We start from the raw sequence: 20,996 nt of genomic DNA, 5'->3' as shown, positions 1-20,996 counted from the left end.
GCAGTTCATTCATTCTTTGAGTTTGAATTAAGGAATCATGGCTCGTTGAGTCTAAAACAATGGACATTCCTTATGAAACCCAAAGCTTTTAGCCTCTGAACTCAAGTATGTAAATCAAACTCTCTGCAGGCTAACTGACCGGCCTGGTGCCAGCATGGCTGGGTTTAGATGGCTCTCTGACAACTTTTACGGCTACCGCGACATACAAATATGTCCCCTTCATTCATCTCACAGAAAGGCGAGTCATATTATAGAAATGCGATTCATCTTTTTGCGGTTTACATAGGCCTACACTAACGTTATTCCATAACGTTATTCCATAACGTTATTCCACACGTGAGAAAAGAAAACAGCCTACCTCACTCCTCAGCGGAATCTGCTCCTCATATCAGGAGATATTGCTCCTCATATCAGCACTGTTCTGAGGAAACTTTTCTCCATAAGGTAGGCTATAATGTCTCACCCGCCGACCCCAGGGGGTTAAACTTAGAATATAAGCATGTCATATTTCATATACTCCTGTGTGTTTCCCAGTTTATATTCACTTCGTTTATGACGTTTATTTGAAGGAACGAACCTTAAAATGCTTGTAATATGCATATCTTATGTAACTTTGTATTCCTATAATCTTCTTGTGACATGTTTAATATCTCTGTAATTCTCTCAATCTAACGGAGTCGAATTCCGATAGCAGATTGCAGTAATGTGCATTATTTTACACCTTTCATATTTCTGGAAGCCGAACAGCTCAATCCCATCTCCTCATGACTCATTCCAGTGGGCGTTGCCTACAGGACAAAGAAACTTCTTCCCGCTCTGAAATCTCTGAAGGTGATTGGTTCATGTACGCGAAGTAGGCGTGAACCCATCTTCTCCATAAGAGACTGACACCGAAGTTTCTCAATGAGCACTTTTTCTGTGAGAGGTTTTCTGGGTCCATGGCTCCTTCGGGAGCTTTTCTCCGTTTCTCTTTTATTTTTCTCTAAGTCTTTTCTTTATTTTCGTCTTCGGACTCTCCCTACGTTCAGTGAAGCGAACGTAGCCGGCAACTTCAACTCAAAGAAAAAGACTCTTTTGAAATTCCCGCGACCGCGCTCAGCTCCTCTTCCTTAAGGACACACGCACGAGCACTTCGTCTGAGAGAATTTCTGGTTCCATGGCTCCTTAGGGAGCTCTCATCTCCGTTTTTCTTTTCTTTTCTTTACTAAGTTTTATTTTCATATTCGCCTCTCCCTCCACGAGGGAGATGAACTCTGAATTGTTTCTTTGGTAACTCCTACGTTCAGTGAAATGAACAGCTGGCAACTTCAACTTTAAAGAGACTTGAACATCCCGCGACCGCGCTCACCGGAAGAGACGAGAGCGCAAGCCCCGCATCCTTAACCCCCTGGGGTCGGCTATCGCGCCGGCGCGATAGGCTCGTTTTTTTCCGTATGAGTGCAAAAAAAATAAAAAAAATAAAAAATAATTTTTAACTTATATGCTTGTGTTATACATCAATCGATCCTGTTTAGTGTGTATTTTTTTTGTGTATGCTCATAATAAAAACAAAGTATTGTGCTTTCCGCTAAAAAAAGAAAAAAAAACATGATGCGAGTTCTGCCTACTCTCCGTCAATGAAGTCAATTCTGAAACGCGTCCGAAAATGAACTGTAACTCAGCGAATACTCAGTCAAACAGGCATACAGACACACAGGCATGAAGCTTGAATTATCTTCTTTTAAATGAAGTAATTTTTATAAAAAACAAATATTCACAGTTTATATAATATGTATGTAAAGAGAGAGATGTCAGTCGTTCTCATCTCAGCTAATTAAGTTTTAATGTGACTCCGCCTACGGAGACCGCACGCTATTCAAACGCAAATGTGAGGCGATCCATACAAACCTGTGAAACGCCCACATCAGCTGGATAAGGCCGGTGAAACACTGGATGCGTGGCGTAAGCGTCTCAGCTGCGTGGCGTGTCCGTTTTTATTTCGGCTCCCATGTTAACAGTTTAGAGTTTGCACACTGCCTGTGTGAGACGCGCGTCTCAGGCGCGGCACGAGCCGCGTGGAAAACGCGTGCATTCTAGAAATAGAACCGACGCCTATTTTTAACGCGACACGCAAGCGTCTTGGAAGCGTTTCCATGCAAAATTGAATAGGAAAATCTGTTTATTTGTCATTTTGACACGAATACATATTAATAAATGTCCTTTTGATGTTTAAAAGTGTCTAGGTTTTGACATAAATGCAAATATAAATGTGATTTTCAAATACTGCTGTATTGAATGAACAGCTTTTAGCAAACTCTATTGCTATACTGAGATGAGGAATATATACTGTGTTTTGTCAAAAATAAAGTCATCAACTAACTAATGAATCCTTTACTTTGAAATACGTATGATAAAATGTATACTTTAGTTTTGAAAGACGTTGACTAGTTTTGAAAAGATTATAAAGTATGTATGTGCATGCATATATATATGTGTGTGTGTATATATGAAGAGTTCAGATGCAAAAGCCTCTAAATGCCATCTGAAATTTTCTCCTAGAATGATCATTTTTATGAAGCTTGTATATTTAAGTTAGCTATAGGTGACACACATTCCATTGAACATTCCTGTGAACTACTAAATATGCATGATGCTATTGGAGCGTTTACGCCCCATCCGCATATTGGCTTTCCAAACTAAAAGTGTTTCACAAAACTAAAATCAATGTATTGTTTTATGTGAATGATTAGGCAGGATGATTTTCATATCATTTTGAAGAAAAAACTCTAGGCGATGACATCCATTAGTCAAAAGTCTTATTGCCACATATTTAGTATGTGTTTTGTGGCCTTATTTCAGAAACTTTAATTTTTTGTTTTTTCGATAACCATGCATAAACATTATTCTCTCAAAAATGAAAACATGTACATACATGTGGCTCACATATTATGGAAGTCCTGTTTGTGCTATATAGAGTGAATTTACACCTTTGCCATTAATATGTTTATAAGCAACTGAAAAAAGCACAAATGTCAGGGCATGTCAGAACATCTCAAGGACCCCAAAAACACCCCAGACCCCAGAGGGTTAAGGAAACACACGCACGCTGCTCTTAAGGACACACGCACGACTCTGCGTTCTTCAGCAACAAAGAGAACCATTTTGCAAGATAAGTTTATTGAACCTTTAATGTAATCTGATTCCTTGTTGTCTCTCTCAAAAGGTTACCTTGTCTGTGATTTTTGCCATACTGTGATCTCTCTCTGATCGCAGATTTTGCTTTCACTTTCTCTCGCTCACCCTTTCATCCTCTCTCTCTCATCTGTATCCGTTTTGTCTTGTATTGTTTTTACTGTTTGTATTGTTATACACATATTTACTTGTGTAAATTGTAGTATTTTGTATTCCTTAGTTCGATGTAGTATTAGTCCAATTATTAAAATTCCATATATCCTTGATTGCCTCTGTCTTAAATGCTCATATTACGAGTCAATGAAATGTTCGATCTTAAGCTACAAAGCTGATTTGTTACTTTTCAGTAACCTTAACCCTCTGGGGTCTGGGGTGTTTTTGGGGTCCTTGAGATGTTCTGACATGCCCTGACATTTGTGCTTTTTTCAGTTGCTTATAAACATATTAATGGCAAAAAAAAATTACACACTATTTAGCACAAACAGGGCTACCATAATATGTGAGCAACAAGAATGTACATGTCTGCATTTTTGAGAGAATAATGTTTATGCGTGGTTATTGAAAAAACTAAAAACTAAAGTTTCTGAAATAAGGCCACAAAACACATACTAAATATGTGGCAATAAGACTTTTGACTAATAGATTTCATCGCCTAGTGTTTTTTCTTCAAAATGATATGAAAATCATCCTGCCTAATCATCCACAAAAAGACGATACATTGATTTTAGTTTTGTGAAACACTTTTAGTTTGGAAAGCCAATATGCGGATGGGGCGTAAACGCTCCAACAGCATCATGCATATGTAGTAGTTCACACCTGGTGAGACTACGTCCCTGCATACTTAATGAGCCATTCATTCAGGTGACGTGTCACCTATAGCTAACTTAAATATACAAGCTTCATAAAAATGATCATTCTAGGAGAAAATTTCAGATGGCATTTAGAGGCTTTTGCATCTGAACTCTTCATACACACACACATATATATATGCATGCACATACATACTTTATAATCTTTTCAAAACTAGTCAACGTCTTTCAAAACTAAAGTATACATTTTATCATACGTATTTCAAAGTAAAGGATTCATTAGTTAGTTGATGACTTTATTTTTGACAAAACACATACAGTATATAGCCTATTCCTCATCTCAGTATAGCAATAGAGTTTGCTAAAAGCTGTTCATTCAATACAGCAGTATTTGAAAATCGATCATATTTTGTAAAATTACATTTATATTTGCATTTATGTCAAAACCTAGACACTTTTAAACATCAAAAGGACATTTATTAATATGTATTCGTGTCAAAATGACAAATAAACAGATTTTCCTATTCAATTTTGCATGGAAACGCTTCCAAGACGCTTGCGTGTCGCGTGAAAAATAGGCGTCGGTTCTATTTCTAGAATGCACGCGTTTTCCACGCGGCTCGTGCCGCGCCTGAGACGCGCGTCTCACACAGGCAGTATGCAAACTCTAAACTGTTAACATGGATGGGAGCCGAAATAAAAACGGACACGCCACGCAGCTGAGACGCTTACGCCACGCATCCAGTGTTTCACCGGCCTTATCCAGCAGATGTGGGCGTTTCACAGGTTTGTATGGATCGCCTCACATTTGCGTTTGAATAGCGCGGTCTCCGTAGGCGGAGTCACATTAAAACTTAATTAGCTGAGATGAGAACGACTGACATCTCTCTCTTTACATACATATTATATAAACTGTGAATATTTGTTTTTTATAAAAATTACTTCATTTGAAAGAAGATAATTCAAGCTTCATGCCTGTGTGACTGTATGCCTGTTTGACTGAGTATTCGCTGAGTTACAGTTCATTTTCGGACGCGTTTCAGAATTGACTTCACTGACGGAGAGTAGGCAGAACTCGCATCATGTTTATTTTTCTTTATTTGGCGAAAAGCACAACACTTTGTTTTTATTATGAGCATACACAAAAAAAATACACACTAAACAGGATCGATTGATGTATAACACAAGCATATAAGATAAAAATTTATATATTTTTTTTATTTTTTTTTTGCACTCATACGAAAAAAAACGAGCCTATCGCGCCGGCGCGATAGCCGACCTCAGGGGGTTAATTTTATAAGGACAGGAGAATAGTTTCATGGCCAGAAACTATTCTTCCTGAAATTATAAGAAGTGATAACTTTATTGAGAAGTTGATAAGTTAATCTTCCGGATGTTTGCTGGACAAACAACTGTTTGATAATTACATTAATTTCCATTAAGGGTTATCTCATATAATGATCTGAAATAGACTCTTGATATATGAATGAGGAATTATAATTCGTTGTGATTGATTATTCATATATAGCCTACAATTGATCTATTTTCAACTTCAATCATTTAATGTAACTGTAATATGCGATATATATATTAATCATATTCCTGATTAATTATTAAAATTCCCTATATATCATTTGAGCTAATGTTAATGTACTACCCAGTGCGGTTACACAGTGTACCTTGGTATTCTTGCGTTAGCCTGGCCCTTCACTCGTGCTAGCCTCACGATAAGGAGCTGTGGCTTGCGCAGGACACTGGAAGACAGCCGCATTGGCGAGATTAGATTGGGACCCCCATTCGTCAGTCTCTGACGTAACTCGTATTGACTGACTGAAAGGGAACGTCTCGGTTACGTAAATAACCCTCATTCCCTGAAGGAGGTAACGGAGACGTTACGTCTGCATGCTACTGCTGCTGTACCGCTGAAATGGCCAGGGCGCACAGTCTCGGTTCCTAAGCAGATAACATAATGCGAGATTGCACTCGCAGCTCCTTTTATACCCTTCGCGATGCAAATTCCGCAGACCCATGGTATTTTCATACCATTGGCTCGTTTTCTAATAACTCGAAGGTGATAGGGCTCTCTAGCGAAACCCCCATTCGTCAGTCTCTGACATAACGTCTCCGTTCTCTCCTTTACGGAATGAGGGTTACATTTGTAACCGAGACGTTCAGATGTGTTCTATTAATCATCCTCATTTGTGTTTGCTATATAAGTTGGTTCCTCACATTCGTTCTCTGTCTGATCACTGTTGTGTTTGTTATAACCTGTCTGCCTGCTTAAGTAATTATTAAACTTTGAGTGTTTTGATCTTGTTCCGTCTGTCTTTGTCTTCCTGCCTGAACATAAGTGTGACAATGGGTCGTTGTAAAAATCACACATAGACGAACGAGTCTCAACAAAACAGTGTTTTAATCCAAACAGAATTACTCAGGAGAAAACCACATTAGCACAAACCAGACAGACAGAGAATACAGGGGAACTCAGGGTTTAAGTGCATGAATCAAAAAAAGGGAGCTTATTAGGAAATAAGTGAACAGAATACTGAACTAATGAGTTACCATGGAGACTAACAAAAACTTATACAGACATGACAGGAACTTACTAAACAGAACATACACATTAAGACAAGTACATTATTTCACATGAGCTTAACGAATAGTTAATTCTGAAGACAGCCACACCCTAGTTATAAAAGGGTTTATTTTAAGGTTTTATTAAAAAAAAAAAAAAAAAAAAAGAAAGAAATGTTTGGCTTTGGTTTTCAGTGGAATTGCATAGATTATAAATGTTCTGATATTATTATTATTATTTTTAATTTTTGCATTACAAAAAAAAACCCAGCCCTTTTTAACAGTGGTGTATAGAATTTTTATATCCACTGTACACACACAGGTTGCGTTTCCATGTTTTATGGGGACTTTCCATAGGTGGCAATCATTTTTATACTGTACAAACTGTATATTCTATCCCCTAAACCTACCCTTCACAGAAAACTTTGTGCATTTTTACATGTTCAAAAAACATCACTTAGTGTGATTTATAAGCTGTTTTCCTCATGGGGACCAAAAATATCCCCAAAAGGACAAGGATTTCGGATATTGCTGTCTTTGTGTGGACATTTTGTAGGGACAAACCTGGGTTTACCTGAACCACACACACACACACACACACACACACACACTTTGGGTTTCCATGTTTTATGGGGACATTCCATAGACATAATGATTTATATACTGTACAAATTATATATTCTTTCCCCTTAAGGGAATAGCTCACTTAAAAATGAAAATTCTGTCATCATACTCACCCTCAAGTTGTTTCAAACCTGTATGAATTTCTTTCTTCTGCTGAACAAAAAAGGAGATATTCTGAAGAATGTCAGTAACCAAACAGTTGACGTACCCCATTGACTTCCATAGTATTTTTTTTTTCCTTGGGGTCAACCTAAACCTATCCATAACAGAAAACTTTCTGCATTTTTACATTTTCAAAAAACATAATTTAGGATGATTTATAAGCTGTTTTCCTCATGGGGACCAAAAAATGTCCCCACAACATATACCAGAACCACACACACACCTACTAATTATCACTATTAATACTTTTTTTTTTTTTACCCATCTTTTGGTATCCTGGCATGCTTTTTAAGCAGTACTGAAGGAGTTGCTTTGCCCATCTACACTGGACACTTGGCTGAATTTTACTGTAGTTTTTGAGCAAATTCATTCAATGTATATTTGTCTAAATCAATGTCACGCATTTTTAGCATAAGCCTTTAGATCAGATGATTTGTAAGAAAAATAGTCAAGTGTGTGTTTTAACAGTGTACATTTGTAACAAATATATTTTTGCAGTCAGTTGTTTAAGTTATTTAGGATATTAGTGATTAAAAAATGGCTCTAAGTATGAGGATGTATTAGTGTACAACATGTGAAAACATGTTGTGCGGCATGCCTAAACTAGTTAGGACAGTCTGCCTGGAAACTAACCGGATGTCTGTCCTCCCACTCTATTCCAGCACAGACCCTGAGCAGGGCTATGTGCCAGGGAATTCCCAACTCCCTCCTCAAGACATGACATAGCTGCACTGCACCAGACTGTTAAATACATGAATGCATGCTGAGATGGTGTGTTTCTAATGGATGATGCAGATTTCTGTGGAAAATAACCTACTGATGATAGGGGGGTGATGTGAGGATAAGGTTATTTAAACAGAGCTTTTATTAAAACATTGTGATGCCATTCCCAGATGAAAACCCTGCATGGGATTCCTAGGAAAAAATCTGTCATACCATTCAGCCACTGCCATACCAACACTTATTGAGGGAGTGATTCTGGTTTGATCAATGAATTTTTGTTCAACATTTAATCAGGGCATTGTGACCAAAAGTGAAACTGATTTCTAACCAATTAATTTCTTGTGTGTTTAAGATTTTCCAGAAAAGCCTGTTTCCAGTAGGCGTTTACATGGGGCCGTCCTTTTAATGAGCAAATGAAAGATTGTCACTCAACTTTTGAGTTTTTGTTTATGTAAAGAAACACAATTGAGTCACTGAGGTTGCCCCAGTACAACAGAGAACGGCCCCTGACAACACAAATCTACTTTCAGTTAGACATCAGGAAAACATTTGACATATTAAAATGGCATACAGAACGATGTTATGATTTCCCTTTTTTGTCTCTACCCCAAACCATGCACAGCAACTGAAAATAAGCTGTCGTCTCTGAGTAATACCACAACCTTCAGTCTGTTCTGGTTTTGATGACAGAGCAGGTTAACACAATTGCTTTCTCTCTCTCCCTCTTTCAGTACCGGGCATGGTTGCGGGCCAGCTATACACCCAGCCCCTTTGAAGACCAGGAACAAGTCAAAGCTTTACTGAGTCTATGTGCAGAACAGGGGCGACAAAATGATCCAGAGTGGATGAGCCAGAGCTCTTGCATTTACCCTCTATCCTGCAACCAATACAGTGCATCAGGCAGCAACAGATGAAAGCAGACATGCCACCAGTCTCTGCTTTACCACATGCTTTAACCCTAGCTGGACAGTAATGGCATGTGAGGCAGTTCCACATGTGCAGTTAATTTCAAAAGAGAGATTGCAGAGCACTCGCCTTTATTTTCTACCCATGCTAATGTGAGCACTCTGAAGTGTTCAGATTCATCTTGAGATCATTAAGCACTATGATTCAAAGGGAATTTCTTTTTCTTTTTGTTCATTAAATCCCTTAATAAGTTGCTTGAGTCACCATAATTGTTGCATTTTATCAAAAAAATAAATAAATAAATAAACATGAAAAGAAGGATGCATTTAGTTTTTTTAGCTTTGAAATTATGGTATAAATAATATTTAAGTGGTAAACTACACTAAAACATTAAAGTAGCCTTAATAAATGTAGTATTTGGACTGCTTTTGTATGATTTATTATTTTTATTTCCTATATATATATATATTATATATATATACTGTTTGCAAGATATTTTATTGCAAACATTCAACAATGTTATTAAACAAGAGCTTATATTTAGCCCATTATTATTACGCTAATGTGAGAACCTTATATAAAGTGATGAATTGGGTTTAGTTAAAATAACAACAAAGTAACTTTTTTATGAAAAATACAGACATAAATGATGTACTTTTCCTTTGTGTAGATATATACTTTACTATACATTAAGCAACATGGTATAAATCACAATGACTTGAATGCACTTTATACTTGCCTGCTAAGACCCCCCCCCCCCCCCCCCCAAAAAAAAGAAAAGTTTATTACTTTATATAGATTACATTACCAATTTAGCTATATTATTGCCTAGCCCTACTTCACACTGTGTTGAACCAGTAAGAATGACTTATTTTTATTAATCCTGTCATGTTCAGCTTCCTCTCAAACTGTCTTAAAGAGAAAACTCCTTCACGTCGACCACTACCTGTGCTCATATCCTCAAACACACCACCAGCATACGACCTCACCTTTCCAAGATCCGCTTTTTATGGTTTCCACATGATCTTTAAACTTCCTGACAGCAGGTTAGACGTGGCTTTGACATGAGATGTCAACCATTTCAGAACATGCCACCACAATCAGGCTTTATTTAACTGTTCATTATTAAATCTATGGATGCTCTGATGATGAACCACAACCATTTGAGTCATGTGAAACATTTGTTTGCTTTCCAATTAAGAAATACTTTTTTAGATAACTACGATAGGACAAACAATGTTAATTCACATAACATGTTTGTAGCATGAAATAGACAACTGTTGCTGTATGCTGTATAATGATTCATAATCTGAATAGTTTAAGGTTTATGTACAGTATGTGTACATAAACCTTAAACTCATCAAGAATGCCATAACCATTGATGGTTTGAACAAACCAAATTCCTGATATCCCTTAAATCAAACCTGCATCAAAGATTTATAGGCTATACTGGCATATTAACAAGTGTTTTATTTTTAGGATATTTATCTTCAGATCCAACCTGTGGGATATTTAGGAAACTTCAGTTTCTGGGTTTAGGTATCAAGAGGCTGAGCCTGTAAAGACTCATTCCCCTCTTACCCCTCAGGTCACTTCACACCTCCAGAACTAGACTGAGATTTCTCGTAAATGCGTCCGCTTCACAGAATGTAATTTACATATTTATATATCGCCCACCATAACGCGTAGTGATTGGACGCCAGGGCGTTGCGCAGACCAATCCGCTGTCACGACATTCTTTATTCACTTGAGCGGGTGTCGTTTTCATTATAAATAAAGCTGCGTGGATAGTTGTGAATGTGAAATGTATATTCCTCAGCAGCCCGCTGTAACGGCATAAGAGTTAAGTAAGAGTGTAAAGGATGAATCCGGGTGGTCGCAGACTGAAACAGTGGCTTATAGAACAGATAAACAGTAACATATATAATGGACTGCTATGGGAGGATGAGAACCACACCATGTTTCGAATCCCTTGGAAACATGCAGGAAAACAAGACTACAACCAAGAGGTGGATGCGTCCATTTTCAAAGTAAGCGTTAATTTAATAATAATAATAATAATAATAATAACAATAATAATGGTGTATGTTTGTTTGATAAAAGTATACCATTATTTTGTAATATGTAGATCATAAGATTCTATGTATTTAGATGATGTCATAGGGTACACAAAGGGTTCCACAAGTGTAACATCTGAATGTGCATCTTATGTTTAAATGAACTAATAATGTTAAAACCGTCGAAAGAATAGGTCCTACTTTTTTTTTTTTTTTCTTACAGTAAATATTGGTTGGTGGGGGTCTAAATTATATTTTTTATAGTTATTATATTAATTAAATAATTTGCCTGATTGTATATCATTCTAAAAAAAAGAAAAAAAGATTAATTCTCTCATCAAGAATCATCAAATATCATTCTATCATTTTACTAATGTGCACCATATTTAGCTTCTCAGTTACCTTACAAGTCTATTTCTTTAGAGTAATTCTGATGTTGTGGTGATGTCTGACTAAGCATGTGTTTTCACAGGCGTGGGCGATATTTAAAGGGAAGTTTAAGGAGGGGGATAAAGCTGAACCAGCGACATGGAAGACCAGATTGCGCTGTGCACTCAACAAGAGCCCAGATTTTGAGGAAGTTACTGACCGATCCCAGCTTGACATCTCTGAGCCTTACAAAGTGTACCGGATTGTGCCAGAGGAGGAACAGAAGTGTATGTGTGTGTGTGTGTGTGTGTGTCTGTGTGTGTGTGTGCTTTGTTTTTCTTTTCCAAGAAACATTAGAAATAGCACAGAGGCAAATTCTTACAGGCATACATTAAAAGAAGTTCAGTGACTCTACGGAGTGAGCCTTTATTATTTATCTAAATATCCCATTGTCTTTACAATTTAAGTGAATTAATGGCATATATTTTATTTTGTAGTGGGTAAAGGCACAATCACTGACATTGACCCCAATGTCATGGGCTGCTCACCAGACCTGGATGGACCTACTAAAGAGGTATTGTCATTTCTCCACCTGTTAACTGCTCTGTTTTCCTTTAGAATGATGAAGGATGAAGGAATTGAGGGGATTAAAGATTTATTGTGGACTGTGGTGAATTTTTTCTGATGACTCATGTCTACAAAATGTTTGTGTGCAGTCTTCAAATGAGGAATACATTGGCATCCTGAAGCGTAGTCATTCTCCCCTGGATGAAGGCAGTAACATGATTTCAGTGCAGGAATGGTGGCAGCAAGGATCTCACAATGGTACCACTGATTATGACTTGTTTCTTTACATTTTAATATTTTTTAGGAAAGAAGATAAAAGTAAATTTAACATAAGTACTTTCTTGAGAACTGATTTCAAAAATAATAAATAGAAATTGTAAAAATAACACTGGTGCACATTTAAATGCTACACATGGTGTAAGATTGACTAATTTCTCGTTTGTGTTCATATTGATGTGTTTTATGTACATTCACAGCTGCTGTTGTTCATCAGGATCCTGCAGGGACATTCAGTGCTGGTATGTAATTTCTGTTGTGTATGTGTTGTGTTTTCTGTTGTATGTAAAGTGAAAAAGTGAAAGTGACGTGAAGACCAAGTATGGTAACTCATACTCAGAATTTTCCCCTGCATTTAACCCATCCAAGTTAGTGCACACACATTAGTAGTAGTGAGTAGTGAAAAAACACACACACCCGGAGCAATGGGCAGCCATTTTGCTGTGGCGCCCGGGGAACGATTGGGAGCTAGGTGCTTAGCAAACCCGCAGCTGACTCTCTAACCATTAGGCCATGACTGTCCCCAAAAAAGACAATTTTTCCTTTTTTAATTGCCATCATCTTTTATAGCCTCCATACCCAGAGTGACCATGGTAGAATTAATTTAGCATTTGATTAATTAATTAATAATTTTAGGGTTCCTACTTCTATGGAAAACCTGGAAATATCATGGTGTATATATATATACTGTATATATACTTTGAGAAGAGAACATTATCTCTTTGTATATATTAATTTTTAAAATCCTTCCAAGTAAATAGAGTTGACTATAGAAAAATCATGGAAAACCCTCAGAACCCTGTTTTATCTCCTTGTTATCTTACTGTTGTTTGTGTGGGATGATTGACCGCAAATTTCTCCATGCCTCCAGCGTTCTCTCAGATGATGATCGGTTTCTACTATGGAGGTCGGCTGGTAGGCAGCATGGTTACCACTCATCCAGAGGGATGCCGTATCTCCCCCTGTCAGCCCCCTTTGGCTAATGGCTTCTTGTATGGACCGGACAGCCTCCAGAACATCCGCTTCCCATCTGTTGACCTCATTGAGAACGAACGCCAGCGTCATGTCACCCGTAAGCTCTTCAGTCACTTGGAGCGTGGCGTACTGCTGCGTGCCAACCGAGAGGGCATCTTTATCAAGCGTCTGTGTCAGAGCAGAGTATTCTGGAGTGGCCAGGATACTCAGTGCAACCCCAACCCTGGCAAACTAGAGCGAGATGCTGTGGTGAAGATCTTTGACACTGCCAGGTTCCTGCAAGGTAAACAAAGATCCTTCTAGACATGTTATAACTCCAGAAGTCTATTTCAGTCCTAGACTGTTGAAATACATTCACAATTGCATGTCAGTATATGTAATATATATAAGGTACTGAAAGATCATTAATAAAGTTATCGTCAAAGTAAATAACTCTTAAATAAATAAATAATTTTTAATGTATGAGTTTAGTTTATCAATTCATGGTAACACTTTATTTTACATATGTTACATGTACTTACCATAGTAATAACAGTAAATTATGCATAATTACATGCAACTAACCCTCAACCAAATCATAATCCTACCCTAACCCTATAGTAAGTACATGTAGTTGCTTAATATTACTCAGTACTTAAATATATAATTACACTGTAACAATGACACCTTAAAGTGTAAATTGACCTGATTTATTAATTATGTACTAATCAACAACTGATAAGATTTAGATCACACATAAAAATAAGAAATATTTACATTTGCTTGTTTTATTTTCTTGCAGCACTGCAGTTATATCAAGAGGGTCATTGTCACCCTCCAGAGCCCACCATCATGCTTTGCTTTGGGGAAGAGTTTAATTTCAGCACTGTCAAGAGCAAATTAATCATTGTGCAGGTAATTAATATAAAATATATTATATTTACAAACATGAATGATCTAATTTAGTGTATTCTCCAATTCATGATATTAAAACAAGCTTTCTTTCTAATTTGTTAAAATAATTTGTATAAATAAAATAAATAAATAAAACTAACACTTTACAGTGAAGTTCAGTTTGTTAATGTAGGTATCCTGAACTAACAATGGATAATTATTTTACAGCATTTATTCATCTAAGTAAATGTACATTTTTAGATGTATGAAGTGGATTTATATTAATGTATTATTAAAAAATAGTAGATTTATAAATTAACATGGTAACAATAAGGTTTCATTAGTTAACATTAGTTAACTACTTTGGCTAACATGGACTAAGAATGAACAGTACTTCTACAGCATTTATTAATCTTAGTTAATATTAATTTCAACATTTACTAATACATTATTAAAATCAAATGTTGTATTTGTTAACATTAGGTAATGCACTGTGAACTAACATGAACAAACAATGAATAGCTGTATTGTTATTAACTAACATTAACAAAGATTAATAAATACTGTAACAAATGTATTGCTCATTGTTAGTTCATGTTAGTTAATACATCAACTAATGTTAACAAACAAGACCTTATTGTAAAGTGTTATCATTATCATTAACCTAGATTAATTAAAGCTGTAAAAAGTTGTTGTTCATTTTTAGTGTATGATACCTAGTGCATTAACCTATTGAACATTATTGTAAAGTGTTAAACTGAACCTTAAAGACTAATTTCTTAATATGAATTACATTTGTTACAGTAGGTTACTTGTATACAATTATCTTCTTTTCACATTTTTCTATTCATTTTCTTAATTACCTGAATTGAAAACACTATGAAACACAGGAATAACCTAATTCTTTATCCAAACAGATCACAGCATTGAACTGTCAGCAACTGGTGGATACAGTGACCGCCCGGCGATCCCAGTATAGCGGTGGGAATTTGGAGATCTCAGATGACATGGCCAGTGATCAGATGGCTCGCATATATCAGGATCTGTGCAGCTACCCGGTTCCCCAACAAGCTTCCTGTTTCAGGGACAACCTGCCGATTCCAGTCTGAGGCAGAACTCTGAGCCAGTCTTGTCTCAAATAATGTCAGTTCATGTTCACAACCCAAAATTATGCTTTTACATTGTCATTACATAAAGAAAACGATTGACCTTTAGGTGTGCTATCTGTGCATAGCATCCTGTTCTCTCAAGGCTGAAAACAGCATCTGACAGAAGGTTTGCAATGTTCTCAGGGATTACATACTCATTTGTTAGAGGAAAGTGAATTTCTTTTTTTAACTCTGTATATATTACTTTTTTTATATTGATTTTGCCCTAAACATTTGAAATTTCTCTGTTAATTTCTTTTTACTATGCACTGTAAAGTTGATAGGTTTTACTATCTTTCATTTTTATATTGATTTTTATATTGATTTTTTCTATAATTTTTTTAGAAATGAGTTGAATGCACAATACATGTTAAATGAGAAATCTATGTATAATTAAAGAAATTATTTTGATAAGCTAGTTGTCTAACTGATCTATAAATTGTGTGTACTGTCACACGTTTAGGTGTCCTTAACTTCTATGTACTTGCATCAAAAATAAGTACAATGTACTTGTGTTCATGTTCATGCTTTTGCTGCTATTAAGGTGGATATGGGTAAAGTTAAGGACAGGTTTGGGGGTGGGTAGGTTTAAGGCTAAATTAAGGTTTAGATAGATGCAATTACAGAAATTTATTACAGCTGTAATTACATACAGGTATTTTTTTAAATATAAGTACAATGTAAAAACATGCACACAATAAAGTGCATTGTATTAAATGAGTAATTTAAATGTTAGGAAATAGTAGTTAAAGACACGTAATTTAAAGTGGGACAATTTTTTTTAATGCCACAAGTACAATGGGTGTTGCATAGTCATATTATTAAGAACATCAGCTGCCAGGAAAAAAGTTGCATACATTTCATTGCATTTAAAATATTTTCAGTGCTTTTTTGTTTTTAGTTTGTTCCAAAAGGTCTATATACAATTTAAAGTCATTTATGATATTTGGCTTGCATGTGTACATGAAGGTGTTGTTGTTGACATGTTGTTGACACTAGTCAACAGTGGTAGTTGCTAGTGCACCACCAGGGCCTGTGCACCATCTTGTGGTGTCATCCAGAGAGGTCTATTATACCTAAAGAAAGCTACTGTTAGCATTCCCATTCATCTCAATGGCACTTGCTCAGCTTCAATAGGACCCCCGGAAGTATAAGATCCCTCCAAAAAATTACTGAAATATTTACAATTTTAATGTTGCTTGGCAAACATTTTTATTTGATCAAACCATATGGCTAACTCTGTATGTCTTCCGATGGAGAAGGATGCTTTTGCAGATAGTATAATTAGGACATCTAACTACCAGCAAGGACTAATGAGGCCATGCTAACCAGGATGACCCTTTGATTCCATCTGCCAATCAGTGTTAATTAATTATTTCTGGAACTAAGGCCCAAATGCACACTTTATGTGCACTTGCAGTCTTACAAACTTGGCCACAAGGGCATAATGTCACAAAAGTGTGGACTTGAAGACCAGGAGGGCTTAGGGTGACATTTAGGACAGGGCCTAAGTGTCCATTAGCAAACACTGGCAGGATGTGATTATATACGATATAATGGCAATGTCTTAGCCGTTGAACGAGCGTCCAGATGCAGTTTAATGGTGGTGAAGTTGTAATCAAGTTCTTCTGGGTTGAATGAAGAAATAAGCTTGCGATGTTATTCTGACTTGGTTATGCACAGGGAAGTTACGACAGGGCTGGTTCTAACTTGAGGCTCCTCCGGCTGCATGGCTGTGCACTGGGGTAAAGGTCCCGCAGTCTGACTGGATGTCTCCAGTCTTTTCACATGAACAGCAACCAGAAGAAGAAGGAAGTCCTTTTCTATGGACCTTATGTGTCTTTCCTATGGCCTGTACTGTTGCATGTGGCCACCTTCCTCCAACTCAGAGTCCTGCATGCGGGAGGGTACCTGAATAATATTTACGGGGTCATTTGCGGTGCGGGTCGGGAAACAATAGGCATAGGCGGACTGCGTGTTCAAGTGTCAAGACTATTTCAACTCCTTTTAGTTCCCACTGATAGGCTGCTGCTTTCAAACTGTCCCATGCTTATTTGTCCCATGCTTATCCCATGCTAGGAAGCTTGCAAGGCAATGCTCGAGTTTAAAGGCGGTAGAACAGCCCCGCTGTCTAAGCTTCAAGGACACAAGCCTCAACATGTCGCTTCTCTATAATGAGAGGAGGCTCACTATGTCTGATGCTAAGAACAGATATTCAAGGAGGCACACCGTGCGCCTAACAACTTTGTTTTGAAGCACGGCTCCGAGTGGTGATCTGGGGAGTGAAGGCCTCAGCAGAGCAACTCTCTATAGCGAGAGGAGGCCAAAAATGCTAAATTCAAGAGATAGCATTCAGGGAGGCTTCACAGAGAGCTACTTGAACATGCCCCAGGGAGCATAGATCTCAGTATGATGGCATCCAATACTTGCTTCAAAAAATAGCAGTCAAGGAGGCTCCGGAGAGCAGGAGGCCTCAGTAGAATGACTCTATAGAGAGTCAGCACTATCCCAAAGAAAGCAGTCAGGGAGGCTCACAAGAACCTATCTATCTGATTATGCTTATCCGAGCAGAGCTCCGATGAGCAGATCAACTCCAGAATCAGAGACCTCAAACATAACGACTCTCTAGTGCGAGAGGAGGTCCGTAAACTCAATCATAAAGACAACTCTCAAAGAGGCTTGTTACGAGTCTAATTACTTGAAGATGCTATCAAAGCAGAGGTCTGGGGACCAGAGGCTCAAGAGGCATAGTATTCAGAGAGTTACTTAACGAGAGGAGGCCTAACCATGCTCCGAAGAAAGAGGCAGCAACCAAGGAGGCTCAAGGGGAGCTTCAAACTTAGTAAACTGCCCGGCCTCTTTCCTTCTCCCCCTGGCTTCATGCCTCCTTGAAGTCAAGTCAAGTCAAATCACATTTATTTATATAGCGCTTTTTACAATACAGGTTGTTTCAAAGCATCTTTACAGATATAACAGGAAAATAATGCAACAAAGTTTGTTTCCAAAAGAAAATAGTTTTCAGTCCAGCTTAAGTAAGTTCAGTGATGTTTCATTTTTGTTGTAAAAAAGTTATTAATTTTGTTCATTTATATACATAGCCGCTCTGTAGAGAACCGTGATGTCATCGTCCAGCTCAGTTCAGGTCTCATATAATGGTGTCAATGTATGCAGATCAATATTATTGTTGAATATTATATTAAATGTTAAATTTACTGTTCCCAACTAAGCAAGCCAAAAGCCAATGGCAACAAAGATGAAAAAAGATGACAAAGGCGAAAAAGGCGACAGTGGCAAGGAACCAAAACTCCAGCAGGTGGCAAAATGGAGAAAAAAAACCTTGGGAGAAACCAGGCTCAGTCAGGGGGCCAGTTCTCCTCTGGTCAACGAACCAGCAGTGTATGTTATGATTCAGGCAGCATTATAGGTCAGAAGGCAGATTGGATTGGAACAATCAGAATATTATCTAGTTCCATCTGGTTCAAGATCGGAGTCATCACACCGGTATGGATACAGGTTGTTGAGGATCAGTGCTGATCCTGAGGATGCGCACAGGTCCTCCATCAGATTTCATTACTTCAGACTTACGTGCCATCCAGAAACTTGCGCTCTGCAAGTGAACGCCGTCTTGGGGTGCCATCTCAAAGAGGCACAAAATCGCTTTCTCTGACCTTTTTCTGGTCTGTTCCATGCTGGTGGAATGACCTGCCCAACTCAACCAGAGCTGCTGAGTCCGTGACCATTTTCAAAAAATGAGTGAAGACGCATCTTTTTCGGCAACACTTGATCTTCTATTATATATCTATTATCTTTATAAAAAAAAAAGAAAAAAAAAAAGAAAAAAGTACACATACTGCGTTAGATTAAACTGGGAAGGGTCACAGCACTTGCATATTGCTGTCCTATTGTTGAATTAACTGCTTTTATTGTTCTCATTTGTAAGTCGCTTTGGATAAAAGCGTCTGCTAAATGAATAAATGTAAATGTAAATCTGATCTGGATACGGCCTGGATCTGGCTGACTACATCATGTGTTGTGGTCATGTCTATGCGAAGGTCCACCATCTGATCTGGAAACGGCCCGGATCCAGCTGATTACAGTAAACCTCGGAATGAGCAGAAAGACTAACATTAGTGTAGATGCCATTCTTCTTATGATGTAACGAGTACATCGGGTGTTATAGGAAGTGTTCCCGGTTCTGGCTGACCTAATTCATGCAGCCTAATAATCATTTAACTGATTTGAATAATAGGAATGTATAATTTTCTATGTGTATGCCAGGTTAAAGAGATGTGTTCTTAGTCTAGATTTAAACTGACAGAGTGTGTCTGCTTCCCGGACAATGTTATGGAGACTGTTCCAGAGTTTAGATGCTAAATAGGAAAAGGATCTACCGCCTGCAGTCGATTTTGATATTCTAGATATTATCAACTTGCCAGAATTTTGAGATCGCAATAGACGTAAAGGACTATAATGCATTAAGAGCTCACTCAAGTACTGGGGAGCTAAACCATTTAGTGCTTTGTAAGAAATCAGCAATATTTTAAAATTTATACAATGTTTATTAGGGAGCCAATGCAGTGTTGACAGAACCGAGCTAATATGGTCATACTTCCTGGTTCTAGTAAGAACTCTAGCTGATGCGTTTTGGACCAGCTGTAGTTTGTTTATTATGCATGCAGGGCAACCACCCATAAGAGCATTACAATAATCTAGCCTTGAGGTCATGAACGCATGAACTAATTGTTCCGCATTTTTTATTGAAAGCATATGTCGTAATTTAGATATATTTTATGGATGGAAGAATGCGGTTCTACAGATCTCAGGGCTCAGGTCAGGTAGCAGACAGACTGGCTAAATCGACCAGCTGCTAGCTGTCTCACGTCACTGAAGTCAGATAAATCCCATCACATAAAGGGCCCTATCTTACACCCGGCGCAATGCAGCTCCAAGTGCGACGCAAGTGTTTTTTGCTAGTTTCAGTCCGACACAGTTATCATTTTCACATCCTGTGCCACGTTGTTTAAATAGCAAATGCATTTGTGCCCATTTGTGCGCCCATGGGTGTGCTGGTCTGAAAACGAGGTGTGTTCTGGCGCATTGTTGGCGCGTTGCTATTTTGAGGCAACACAAATAGAATGAGCCCTATTTTAACGATCTAAGCGCATGGTCTAAAGCGCATAGCGCAAGTTCACTTAGGGCGTGTCCAAATCCACTTTTGCTAGTTTAACAACGGGAAAAATGGTCTAAAAGGGTTGTCCCTATTCTCATAATGAGTAATGGGTGTGTTTTGGGATTTACGTGCGTTAAACCAATCAGAGTCTCATCTCCCATTCCCTTTAAATGCCAGCTGCGCTCGTGCCATGGCAGATTCGCTATTTACATGACGGAATTTGATAGTGGAAAGACCGAAGCCGCCTCCATAGCGCAAACGGAACTGCTCGTGCGCGAGGTAAAAGTGCGCAAACAGACCATCTACGGGACAAGCTGGATTCCACCATATCTTTATGTACACAATAATAATCCTTTACATTGTAATCCTTTTATTTTAAATATCTGGCATGTTTGTGTGCTGCTGTGCACAAACATGCCAGACCAAATGAAACCTGGTCTAAAGTCAATGGCGCAATATTTTTTTTATTTAATGCGCGCGTTAGTAATGTGCGCCTATACGCGCGTACACTCTGCTTATTAAACACACAGGGACGCACAGCAGCACACAAACATGCCAGATATTTAAAATAAAAGGATTACAATGTAAAAGA

The 20,996-nt window shown here is 37.8% G+C and overlaps 3 protein-coding genes across 3 annotated transcripts in view; all 3 read left to right on the top strand.

The window, feature by feature from the left end:
- The window catches only part of dusp22a (dual specificity phosphatase 22a), an 81,349-nt gene extending 71,953 nt beyond the window's left edge, over positions 1-9,396 (top strand). Inside the window, exon 7 of the mRNA XM_079874244.1 lies at positions 8,795-9,396. Coding sequence (XP_079730370.1) covers positions 8,795-8,977 — 183 coding nt within the window. The 3' untranslated portion in view covers positions 8,978-9,396. The remainder of the gene's footprint in view (positions 1-8,794) is intronic.
- The window catches only part of gse1b (Gse1 coiled-coil protein b), a 486,478-nt gene that overhangs the window by 402,680 nt on the left and 62,802 nt on the right, over positions 1-20,996 (top strand). The gene's annotated exons all lie outside the window — the stretch shown is intronic.
- Positions 10,739-15,687, top strand: irf8 (interferon regulatory factor 8). The gene is made up of 8 exons (XM_079875132.1): positions 10,739-10,999; positions 11,499-11,682; positions 11,893-11,969; positions 12,112-12,220; positions 12,439-12,480; positions 13,110-13,496; positions 13,995-14,107; positions 15,004-15,687. The coding sequence occupies exons 1-8, from the start codon at positions 10,832-10,834 to the stop codon at positions 15,193-15,195; spliced, it is 1,272 nt and encodes a 423-aa protein (XP_079731258.1). The 5' UTR covers positions 10,739-10,831; the 3' UTR covers positions 15,196-15,687.

Source organism: Squalius cephalus (genome assembly GCF_949319135.1).
Source record: "Squalius cephalus genome assembly, chromosome: 6".
Taxonomy (NCBI): domain Eukaryota; kingdom Metazoa; phylum Chordata; class Actinopteri; order Cypriniformes; family Leuciscidae; genus Squalius; species Squalius cephalus.
The sequence above is the reverse complement of the archived record's forward strand: the minus strand, read 5'-3'. Positions and strand labels throughout refer to the sequence as shown.